The 12,977-nt window shown below is 38.4% G+C and overlaps 1 protein-coding gene across 24 annotated transcripts in view; it reads left to right on the forward strand.

Annotated features, from left to right (window-relative positions):
- Window positions 1-12,977, forward strand: part of Crem (cAMP responsive element modulator) — a 76,757-nt gene that overhangs the window by 32,494 nt on the left and 31,286 nt on the right. For 12 of the 24 annotated variants that reach the window (XM_060387420.1, XM_060387433.1, XM_021653113.2 and 9 more), the window contains 3 exons: window positions 7,186-7,332; window positions 11,690-11,784; window positions 11,924-12,066. The exons of 3 other annotated variants lie outside the window; for them this stretch is intronic. In XM_060387420.1, the coding sequence (XP_060243403.1) occupies window positions 7,186-7,332; window positions 11,690-11,784; window positions 11,924-12,066 (385 nt within the window). The remainder of the gene's footprint in view (window positions 1-7,185; window positions 7,333-11,689; window positions 11,785-11,923; window positions 12,067-12,977) is intronic. 9 more of the 24 variants (XM_021653117.2, XM_060387432.1, XM_060387429.1 and 6 more) reach the window with 1 other exon arrangement.

Genomic DNA, 12,977 nt, shown 5'->3' on the forward strand with positions numbered 1-12,977 from the left:
ATTTAGCTAATTATCTATTCTTTCTTTTTATACCCATAATAGAATCATCCATACCTTAGGGTTCATGACTTTCCTTATCATGGTGCATACCAAGGACCAGGATCTCATCTTTGGACCTAACTTATAGTGAATGCTTCCCTTGTTCGTAAATTTGTCCCAAGCGTGTTTTTCCTAGTGTAGTTTCTGTGCTCTGACACATGAAGACTTACAGAAATCCTTTTTGGAGCCTTTGCTATTCTGCAAGGGGGCTTAGAATTACTTGAATCAAATCACAAATTTTATAAAATCATCAGGAATTATAAAATCATCAATTCATCTAAACAGCATTATTTCATGAAAGTATATCTTCGTATCAATCTGTAGGAAATTTTGCCCCAACAGAGTAGGCTAATACCTAGGAAGCAATCACACCAGAGCACAGGCAGTGAGGGATTTCCTCTCTTCCAGCCACATCATGCTAGGTATATGAGGAATACAGCAATGACAAGCATGGGAAGGAATATCAGCAGCAAGAAGCAATCTGGAGACAAAATCCCTAGGGTCTACGTCTCTCCAGGGATACCCCTTTCAGCCATGCAAAATGATCACCTCCAGGAGGCTCAGTTGCGTGCTGAAGCTTTTCCTGCATGTCCTCTGCCAATAGCTAAAGCAACTGAAAGCATGATTTACAATTATATGTATGTATGTGTATATGAATATGAATTATGTGAATATATACACACATCCATATAATTGTAAATCATGTGCAATATATGTGTATATATTCATATAATTCATATACGCATATATACATATCGTATCTATCTATTATATCTGTCTATATCTTTATGTTTACTTGACACAAGCTGAAGTCATCTGAGTAGAGGGAACCTCAATTAAGAAAATGCCTCCATAAGATCATCCTGTAGGCAAGCCTGTGGAGCATTTTCTTAATTAATGATTTATGAGTGAGGTCCTGGCCCATTTGGGGTAGTCATGCCAGTGCTGGTGGTCCTAGGTTCTATAAGAAAGCAGGCTGAACAAGCCAGGAGCAAACCAGTAAGCAGCAACTCTCTGTGGCCTCTGTATCAGCACTTGCCTTAAGGTTTCTGCCCTGCTTGAGTTCCTGCCCTCACTTCCCTCAGTGGTGAAGTCTAACCTAGAATTGTAAGCTGAAATACACTCTTTCCTCTGCAAGTTGCTTTGGTCATGGTTGTTTTATCACAGCAATAGTAACCCTAACTAGGACAGAATATATGCAGGACAACATATGTGTGTGTGTTTGTGTAGTATAATATATATATATGACAATATATGTAGAAATATATATGTTTAAAAGCTTACAATTTATTTTTGCTTTAGTTCAAGTGATCTCATCCTTTGAAGGTGAAGTGTTTGTCCACAGGAATTTAATACAAAGATTACTGGTCCTCCATATACACACAACTTTTGAGACTACTTCTAGTACTCTTGAGCTTCTCTGCTGTAGTCTCAAGTGTTTTATCTTTAAATGTTTTAAAGAAACATTTAAAGAAAGCAAACAAAAAAACAGCAAGCTGGGCATTGGTGGCATATGCCTTTAATCCCAGTACTTGGGAGGAAGAGGCAAGCAGATCTATGTGGTCTAGTCTACAGAGTGAGTTCCAAGACAGCCAAGGCTATACAGAGAAACCAAGTCTCAAAAAACCAAAACCAAACCAAAACAGAAAAATCAAATCATTCACTGGGCTCTGGCAGGGCTTCTCAGAAGAACTCTAATTTTGTGGAGTAAAGTCCTTCCATATGTACAACTGTCATAGTCCTTAAAATTTTCCCATCACCAGCTTGGGGCAATGTTGTACCTGTAGTCTCAGAGGAGGCCAGTTGGTAAAGCCCAGAGTTTGAGAAAAGATTCCAAAAAATCTGGGCACAGGGATCTTTTCTGAGACTGATCTCCAACCAAGGACCGTGCATGGAGATAACCTTGAACCCCTAGAACTCCTGCACAGATGTAGCCTATGGCAGCTCAGTCTCCAAGTGAGTTTCCAAGTAATGGGAACAGGGACTGACTCTGACATGAACTCAGTGGCTGACTCTTTGATCACCTCCCCCTAATGGGGAGGCCACAGAGGAAGACAATGCAGCCAGTCCTGATGAGAAGTGATAGGCTAGGGTCAGAGGGAAGGGAGGAGGAGAACCTCCCCTTTCAGTGGACTTGGGGAGGGGCAAGGGAGGAGATAAGGGAGGGAGAGTGGGATTGGGAGGGGATGAGAGAGGGAGCTACAGTGGGATACAAAGTGAATAAACTGTAATTTATAAAAATAAATAAACAAACCCCAGAAAAGCAAGTGTGGGGTACAGACACCCACAGAGGCAGAAGCAATTATCTTATGGGAGTGTGCTACCTAAGTCTTCTCTTCGAGTTAAAGAGGGTTTGTTTGTTTTGTCTTTATGTCTGACCTACAAACTCCCAGGGTTACTGGGTATGAGTCCTAGCTGTAAAGCTTTACTGGAGCTGAAATCTCAGCCTCTCTCAGCCCTCTCTTCTTTGAGCTGAATAGCTGACTGTGAGACAAGGTTAGTGTAGAACAGCCGTCACAAAGTTTTCTATAAACTGCGAACCTGAGCAAAAGATTTGTTAAGATAAATTCTTATATATAATAAGATGTTGTCTCTTATTTGTAATACTAATATTTTTACCTTTTATTTTAGTAACATTTGCACTAGTGTGACAAAAACAATGGGTGGAGGATAAACTCTTGGCCTTGACTCGAGCCATATTAGTGGCATCAGGGGCATGATTAGCCATTATATTCCTCATTGCCATTTTTTTGATGTTAAACACAGCAGCCAGTTTCGTGGGAGAATATTCTGGGTGAATCAGTTAAAGCTACATAACAGCATGAACTTTGAGTACATATTATCTTAATACTCTTTGTCATGAAGTGGGATGTGTTTTGAGGAAAGGCTGTCCACATTAGCTTCACCCACTGAGTCAATGCTTTTCTAGAACTATTTCATGATGTTGCATAATCTTGAGTGGGTTAAAGATCCATCCAAAGACTTACATACAGATTAAGGGATTTCAGTGTCATTGGTATAGATTTGGAAACAACCACTTGTGAGTTTCAGAGTTGTGTCAAAGAATAATATACTTGCTTGTCTGTAAAAGCTGTAGTGATCCTCTTGCACTTTGAAATTTGCTGTCTGTGAGTTCCAGATTTTCTTTACATATCATGTAATGCAACACACCAGATTCATTGTAGAAGTATATATTAGAGTCTGGCTATGTTTAATTGAAACAAGTCATTAAAGCCAGGTGTTGTAGAACAGGCTTATAATCTCAGCACTTGGGAGGCTGAAACAGGGCCATCATGAATTTGAGACCACCTTGGGATATGTAGTGAGTTCCAAGCTAGCCTGTGCTACTTAGTGAGAACCTGTTTCAAAGAAACAAAAACCAAAGGCCAATCAGGTAAAAGTACTTGTTGCTATATGGCAACCGACAGCTTGGTTCAATTCCTAGAATCTACATGGTACAAGGAGAGAACTGACTTCCTCAAGATGTTTTTTTCTCTCTTTTTGTGTCTCTGTCTCTCTTGGTCTCTGTCTCTGTTTCTCTCTCTCTCTCTCTCTCTCTCATACACACACACACACACTATAATAATAAGAAAACCAAAACCCCACCAGGCAGTAGTGGCACATGTGTTGGTATGATGTTTTTATTTTAATGTATACACCTTAACCTTGTTTATTCAAATGTTGATTTCTCCCTCTCCCACCCCCCAACTCTCTGGTTTCAATCCGGATATTGCATTGTGATACTCATTCTAAGCATCCTGTCTCAACTCTTGTGTAAACAGGACAAAATAAAGCAACTAGACACAATGTTGAGCAGGGAGGAGTCAGAGGACAGGAAAGAGGGGAGGGGGTCAGAAGGCAGGAAATGAGTGGGAGGAGAAGGGGCTAGAGGAGAGCAAGGAGAGAGAGCTGGAGGAGAGATCTTGGAGGAGGTGGAGCATGAACCAGACCTAAGATTTCACAAAAAGCAAGTATATAATGTGGGAAATCTAAATGTTAGAAAACTGAGGGCTTGGAGGTTTAGGAGGGAGTAAATATTGCCCAGCATTGTGTTGTAGGTTAACTAAAAGCCCAGACTCTGTGTGGTGATTTGGTTATACAGCTGTTTAAGATTAGCAGCAAGCTTTACTAGGAGATAAACCAATAGTAAATATTAATAACCACGTATAACACACATGCCTTTTACATCAGCACTCAGGAGAAAGAGGCAGGCAGATCTCTGTGAGTTCAAGGCCAGGCTGGGCTATGTAGTGAGTTCCAGGCCAACCAAGGGTTACACAGAGAAACCCTGACTCAAAGAGAAGAGAAAAGAAAGAACACCAAAAGCAAACAACAAAAACCGTAGTCATTAAAAAAAAGTTGTTAGTCTGTGATGGTGGTAGTGGTGCATGCCTTTAATCTCACAGAAGCACGTGCGTTTCTGGTAGTTTGAGGCCAGCCTGGTCTGTGTAGTAAGTTTCAGGTCAGCCAAGGGTACGTAATGAAGAGACCTTATTTCAAAAAGAACAACAAAACCCCCGACCAACTGAAAACACAAAATACACACAAATACCCCAAAGTAAAAGCACTGTCATGGTTTTCAATAAAAATGATATCATTGCTGTAGATTTACTATTGCTGAGCTATTAGGTGATAATTTTTCCATTCTAATTTCTAGTGTGGTAGTAATCCATAGATTAAAAACCTTTGGAGACGTTTTATATGGGCTTATAAGAATCAGATACGTTTATCTTCCCCAATTTTGTGTCTACCATCTCCATTTGAAGTCTGAAAAATGTCATGATGCATAATGTATAGATTTTTTAAATTTTATTATTTATTATTTATACAGTATTCTGCCTGGATGTGTACTTTAGAACCAGAAGAGGGCACCAGATCTCACTGTAGATAGTTATAAGCTGCCATGTGGTTGCTGGGAGTTGAACTCAGGACCTTTGGAAGAACAGCCAGTGTACTTAACCTCTGAGCCATCTCTCCAGCCCCTGCACAATGCATAGTTTATATCACAGAAATAAGCAAAAACTTTTAAGTCAGGATTCTACTTCCTAGGCTCTGATTATTAAATATTTATCAGCACTCTACTAAGAAGAAAGGCAGTGAATTTAGATAATGAAAACGCTTTAGGGCTGGTGAGATGGCTCAGACCTTTAAAGTACTTATACTTAATGTCAGACTTGATGACCTGAGTTTGATGCTGGGGAACTACATGGTAGAAGGAGAGACCAACCCCTACAAGTTGTTCTTTCACCTTCACATCCACAGTCACACGCACCCACAAAGTGGCATGCACACAGTATGTATACACACAGTGGCATACACACACACATACACAAACTCTCAGTATAAGAATTTTTTTTAAGCCAAAACCTCTGAGGTAGTTAGCAAGTTTAAGTATAAAGGTGTCCTGAGAGAAGAGTTTGAACTTACTTGAGAGGAAGACGAAACCTGGCAGTTTAACACAGAGCTAGATGCCCTTCCGTCATTTGTACAGTGTTCGCTTCTGTGTTGAGATTTGTAGAACAAATCCTTTTTCTTTTTCTTTTTACCTTTAGCTGTTCAAGGTATGGTTTCATATAAGATATACTTTGCTCTTGTAATCCAAAGTAGATGATACTTGGATAGGCAGACTGAAATTGCCTGGCAGGTTGTCTGTTTCAGTTACCTCTGTCCTCATTTGTCACTTTCTAATCTAGGTTTAGATCAAGGTCTGGCTTTCTGCTCTGGCTCCCACAGAAAGCCTTCACTTTTTGTTCAGGGCCACACTGATCTTTCTTCTGTACTCCTGCGACATTCATAGCGAATAAAGTGGAGCAGTTAGCTCTTGTTCGATGTGTTGGTTTTTTAGGCATCAGTTTTACCAATTGTTTTATACCTTAGTCCATGAAGTACAGTGTTCAGTATAGGTTTCTTTTTTATGTGTTGAATTGTAACCTTTGGATTACTAGAGAAGCTATTTGCTTTCTTAGAAAATGACAGTGTAAGTAAATCTTAATTATTTGTTGTAAATTAAATTTTTCCCCCTCCCAGACAATGGTCTTGCTGTGTTCCTTATCCTGACCACAAGCTCATGGTCTTCTTGCTTCAGCTGCGTGAGTGCTGAGATTTCAAACTTGCTACCATGTTCACCTTGCAAAACCAGTTTAAAATCGTTTTTAAAGTAGTAAACACTGGAAAAGTAGCTTGGGACTCATTGGTGTTTCTTAAAAGTGAGGTGAGGTCACACATAGAGGCTTCCATGAAAATTAACACCTTGAGGTTCTCTTATTACTCAAGATAGAAACCCCCAGTGTATTTAAGTTTCTAGGTTTTTGGGTTGTTTAAATAAATCAAAATGCATAGTAAACTGAATAAAATTAAGAAAAGTTTCTAAAATTATAGTAGATTGAAGGGCAGACTGATTAGAGACCTTAGTAGGCTTTGAGTCCAGTCCAGGGTGTTTGCTGAAGCACTTAGTAGTTGGAAGATGCTTATATTATTTTTTTCAGTTCAAGTGATATGGCTCTGTACTTCTCAACTGATACCCATGTTGGGAAGAGGTTTTTCTAGAACTGATGCCAAAAGCTTGAAAGGTCCTGCAATTCCTTTGCTCAATGGTAGTGTGCGTATGTGTGTATGTGTGTGTGGGGGGAGCAGAGGACAGAAACAGATATGCACACATGGTTATAGACTATAAAAATTACTTTACTACAAACTAACATTGAGACAGGATATCAGCTTGCATCTAAAATAGGGAAAGAATTATCATATTAAAAATTTCATTTATCAAATTTCATTTATCGGTTTCTCTTAAGTAGTTAAAAGCGGAGGAGGAGTTTGTATTTTGGCCTGAAAGGGTGTCCCTGTTAGTAGTCATGAGGTTGTATTGAGGTAGTTTAACTGCTTTAGAACTTTGTGCTTGGAACATTCTTAGCTGCCAAAGCATGGGCAGCAAAAGTGAGGCACATGGGTTCTTTAGTATCTGTCACATCAGAGAATGACAGTTCCAGGACAGTGACTACCTCCTAATGGTAAGTATCCCACTTGTTTGTTATTTCTTAGATTCAGAAAAAAGAAAAGAGAAGTAGGCTGGTTGTGATAGCAGTGGTACTCTTAAAATAAAAGCAATACAAGTCCAGCTTTAATCCTCAATGATGGTCATTTTTTCAGGTTTCTGTAGCTGGATCAGGCACTGGAAGAGGCTCCCCAGCTGTGACTCTAGTACAGTTACCTTCAGGCCAAACTGTACAGGTCCAGGGAGTAATTCAGACACCACATCCATCGGTTATTCAGTCACCACAAATACAAACTGTTCAGGTTAGCTTCCTTCCTTGATGATTTGTCTGTGACTTTCTTGAGCTTTATTTTTTTTTCTTTTGTTTGATTCATTTATCATCATTTTCTTTATTTTATTTTACTCTTTTGGAGATAAGGTGTCACTGTGTATCCAAGGCTGGCTTTGAACTCCTCCTCCTCAGCCTCTCAAATCATGGGACTACAGGCCTGTGCCATCAAAGTTGGTGGTTTTGTATTTTGTTTTGCCTTTATATTCAAGGCATCTTCTTGGATACTTGGATGAATTTATGTATGTATGGTACATTGTGTACTGCTGTGTACAAATTGACTTCTGGGTTGGAGTTTTGTCTTCTTTTAATTTATATGATGAGTAATTGTTAAATAAGCAGTGCTATCTTTTAGCTCCTTGTTTTCAGACTGAACATTTATTTAGCAAAGCTCTCTAGTGGTATCTTAAGGGTTCTTGGAAGACATTGTAATAAACATAGTACTATGAAGAGTATTGTCCTGGCTGGCTTTGAACTCACTATGTAATTCAAGTTTGCCTGAAACTTACAGCAGACCTCCTGTCTCAGCCTCCTGAGTGCATCATGGCACTTGGTCAGAACTTTGTTTTAGATTAGTGAATGCAATCTTTTGAAACTCAGGATATTGCTATTTATTCATTTTGGTGCTGGGAGTTCAACTGCAGATCTTTGTGCATGATAAGTACATGCTCTAGCACCTCTGGACTCCAGCCCAAAGGTAGGGATTCTTGTCATTTGGACACTTTATTGCCAGGTCACATACCTTCTCAGGTTGAACTTGGGCTTTTGTAGGTGTTGCTGTGATACAGATATGTATTTTTCTACTTTTTATTATCAGAATGGTCACAGATCCTACATTCTTGAAGATAGTTTTTTTTTATTAATAGAGATAAATTATTACGTGTACATGTTAAAGCATGCTTTCCACATCTACTGAACTGATTTCTGTTTCTTTTTTAGGCCAATTTGTTATTATCCTTTAAGTGTAGATTTATTTGAACCTACCTGGTGACAAGCAAGCTGCAAATCTGTGAGGAGAACAGATGTGCATATACTTAATCTTAACTTGTCTTTGCATACATTCTTAAGACTAGCTTATCAGGGAAAGCCGTGAGGGCTGCAGCACAACACTGACAGTAAATTCACATGCTTTCCGAGCTTGCCTCTCCTTTCCACATAGGTATCTTCTTTGTTCTCAGGGTGTAAAATAATTCCTTCCTCTCCTCTCCTCTCCTCTCCTCCCCTCCCCTCCCCTCCCCTCCCCTCCCCTCCTCCCCTCTTCTTTTCCTTTCCTTTCCCTTTCCCTTTCCTTTCCATCCCTTTCCCTTTCCCTTTCCCTTTCCCTTTCCCTTTCCCTTTCCCTTTCCCTTTCCCTTTCCCTTTTCCTTTTCCTTTTCCTTCTTTCCTTTCTTTTTGTGAGATAAGACTTCTCTGTGTAGTCCTGGACTCAATTTGTAGACCAGGATGGACTCACACTTGCAGAGATCCACTTCCCTCTACCTTCCTAAGTGTTGGGATTAAAGGTCTGCATCATCACACCTGGCTAAAATAATTCCTATCATTATCTTTAGTTTTCTGTGATGACCTTTGATTCCAAGAATTTGTAATTTCTGATTCTAATTATAAAGTGAGAAAGTTTTCCCTTGCTCTTCCTTGTATTGTGGGTTTTATTGGGAGTGGTGTTGGAAGGTGACATTGTCTTATATTCAGAATACTTTGTTATGGCTGTTATTTTGTTAAATGAATGATTTGATTGTCTTTGTAGAGTTGAATGCATTTAGATCATACCTTAGAGTTCTCGTGTGTTAAGTAACATCACTCTGAATAAACTTTAATTTTTAAGTGTTTTTATTAGCATATATTAATTATGCAACAGTGGTTTCATTATGACTTTCATAATATATTGTGTTCATACCTCAACTTTTCTCTTCTTTTTTTGTTTTTTTGAGACAGAGTTTCTCTGTGTAGCTCTTGCAGCACTAGAACTCAGTCTGTAGACCAATCTGGCCTCATACTCACACACAGCCACCTGCATGTGCCTCTGCCTTCCCAGTGCTGGAATTAAATACTTGCACCACCACTGCTTGTCTCATCTCAACTTTTATAAACAGGATAAAAATAATGGGCTCTACTGCATATGCGGGAATTGCTGAGGTTTAGAACAGATGTGTGAAATATATTGCTAGTGTGAGAAGCATGATGCATGACCATGTAAGGCAACAGCATTTTTTTCCTAGTAGGTTCTGTTCAGTTTGTGTGTGTTTGTATAGAGTATCTATGATCAGAGTGTCATCTTTGTAGATGAATATATGTATATATGTGTGAATGTCTTCTATGCACACACACACACACACATTTATACTCACACACACCTGTCTATATTCATTGAAGACTATATATTCCTTCTATTAAAATAAAAAATGGGTTTTTTGTACATTTTAATTGGCAAACAAAATATTTTTATTTTTATTATTTACAATTTATTCACTTTGTATCACCCCTGTAGCTTCCTTCCTCCTCCCCCCCAAATCCATCCTCCCTCCCCCTTCTTTACCCATGCCCCTCCCACAGTCCACTGATAGGGGAGGTCTTCCTCTCCTTTCTTCTGATCCTAGTCTATCAGGTCTCATCAGGAGTGCCTGCATTGTCTTCCTCTGTGTCCTGGTAAGGCTGCTGCCCCCATCAGGGGGAGGTGATCAAAGAGCAGGCCAATCAGTTCATGTCAGAGACAGTCCCTCTTCCCATTACTATGGAACCCACTGAGACACTGATATGCCATGGGCTACATCTGTGCAGGGGTGGCAAACAAAATTTTTATCAGTTTTTCCTGAACAGCATTTTTGTTTTAAAGTATGTATACTTTATGGCATGAGTAAATTGGCTAATTAAAATATGTGCTGCTTTATATCATTTTTATTCTGGAAGTACTTTAAATCTGCTATTTCTGTGCAAACTTTTACAGTTTCCAGGAGGAAGATATACTGTTATTCCTTTGTTCTTCTCCTCCTTATTCTTGGCATTTTTCTGGACAAGAGTTTTGAAGCTCAAGCTGGCTTCAGACTGAGAATGTATTTAAGGATGACCTTGAATTTCATATGCTCCTGATTCTACATTCAAATGCTGGGATTATGGGCATTAACCACCAGGTTTCATGTGAGGCTGGGGCTCAAACACATGGCTTTGTGCTTGATGGAAGCACTTTACTGACTGAGTCACATTCACAGCCCCACACCGTTCTTAACATACTGTGTTGTACAGCAGGAACAACATGCTCTTGTTTGCATCTTGATATTTTTATTTCCCCCCCACATCAAATTCTCATGTCATAAGAAGTTTTGTAAACTTGCCTCCCCTAAATCTTAGAGTTAAATAACTAAATATGTTGAAAGAAGACATGTTTAGAGATTTGTTATTTTAATTTTCTCATTTTCTTTAATTGTCATGGCACTGTATTGTTGCTTGGCTTGAAAAATGAAATCATGCTGAAAACTCTGATGGTTTTATTTTTACAACTATTGTCTATCTGTCTGTCTATCTATTTATTTACCTACCTACCTATCAACCAATCATCTATTCACCAATCCATCCACCCATCCATCAACCCACCAATCTGTCTTTTATGTGGGTGTATTTTTGGGTGCATTCTATAATGTCTCCTTGGAGGTCAGAGGACCAGTGGGAATTTGTTCTTTCTGTCCGCTATATGCGTCTTGGGCTGAACTCAGGTTGTCAGGCTTAATGGCAAGTGCTTTTATTCACTGAGCCATTTTACTGCCCCTTTAAATAGAAATTTATTTTGACTTCAGAATCTTTAAACTCTAACATACTATACTATACTATACTATACTATACTATACTATACTAATATAGTATTGTATGCTATCACAGTATAGTATGATACAATACAATAGAATATATCATAGGGATATAAATCCTTCCCTTAACAAGCCTGGTTTACTCACTTGTTTACGTAAGTATTCATTCTTCTTTGAGCCTACCTAATGCCTAACTTTTATACCAGCTTAAGCCAGTGATAATGTGAAGAGAGCACAAAACTGGGTAGTTTTTCTGCCTCTGTTATGGTCTTATTGATATCTGTACTTACAGGGACACATTCTGGTTTGGGGTTTTGGGTCTTAAGTGTTTTATGTTTTCCCTTTCCTGTGACACTTTACTTGGTCTTCGAAGTACTCTTTCCATTGGACTTATGTAGTATTTATTATCTGTACCATTCCTTGCTTCCCACACAAGCACTAAGCTGAGTTCTACCTAACAGACTCTTAATCATCATTTTTTGAATGAAGATGAAGGCATATATTTTATGATGCATTTCAGAAAATCTTGTATTATAGGTAGCAACAATTGCAGAGACAGATGATTCTGCAGAATCAGAAGTAATCGATTCTCATAAACGTAGAGAAATTCTTTCACGAAGACCCTCATATAGGTGAGTTAACTAACTTTTCTCCTGGAATATTTCTACTCAAAAAGGCACAATAATTATAGAGCAGAGGAATTATTCTTTATAGCTTTCCTGCTGTCTCTTTCAATGTCCTAATTGCTTGTATTGTTAAATTATATTTTAGAAAAATACTGAATGAACTTTCCTCTGATGTGCCTGGTATTCCCAAGATTGAAGAAGAAAAATCAGAGGAAGAAGGAACACCACCTAACATTGCTACCATGGCAGTACCAACTAGCATATATCAGACTAGCACGGGGCAATACAGTATGTATGCTATGATTCCATAGACACAGTGCTAGCTTTAAGTCTTTCCTAGTTACAGTGAAGCAGCGTGAGCTTGGGCATCTGACTCCTTCATTACCAACTGTGCCATAGAATAAAGAGTACACGTTAAAGCAGTAAGGTATTTGTATTGACAGCTGAAAAGTAAGAGTCTTTATTGCTGAATATGAAAGATAAGTGGTTAAAAATTAAAGGGACGTTTTCCTGTTTACATGTTTATATTCATCTTAAGTAAAGGTTTTTAAAAGTTTCTGTTTTGTTGTCTTTATGATATAAATGTCTGTATTTCATTGTTTCTGGCTTTTGCCAACAACTTATTACACGTCATCATATAAAAAAGGTAAATGTTTTCTAAGTTGTATTTTAAATGTAATTTTGTTTTCATTGCTGTTAATTTGTGCTGCAGTTTTTCTAAAACATCCAAAAATGATTTATCTTTCAGACTGTAGCATTTGGAGAGTTCATTTTATTTGAACTTTATACACTGGAACCTCTAATAAACAGAAACATTGGCATTTAGTCTTGTGCATTTTAATGGATTGTTACTTCTGTGCTTTTTGTTCTAACTAAAGCACTAATGATTTTCCCAAGTCAAGGACATTTGATAAACAAGAATAATGAACCATGAGAAAGCAAAGAAAAAGGGAAGAAAGGAAGACAAGGGAAAATAACTGCTTGGGTACTCAGGGATGTGTATAATGTTACATACTGTCTCCAAAAGAAGTGGGAAGACTTTGTTTTCATTTTTCCTTTTGTAAAGTAGCAATACCCACAAAGCGTGAACACTTGGCTATTAAAGCACGTTATCTCCTTTTATGTATAAGAAAATCCTATGTAGTTATTAGGGTTTGTTGTTGTTGGTTGTTTCTTAGAATTTCTCCTGTGGTAGGTAT

This window comes from Meriones unguiculatus, chromosome 7 (genome assembly GCF_030254825.1).
Source record: "Meriones unguiculatus strain TT.TT164.6M chromosome 7, Bangor_MerUng_6.1, whole genome shotgun sequence".
Lineage (NCBI taxonomy): Eukaryota > Metazoa > Chordata > Mammalia > Rodentia > Muridae > Meriones > Meriones unguiculatus.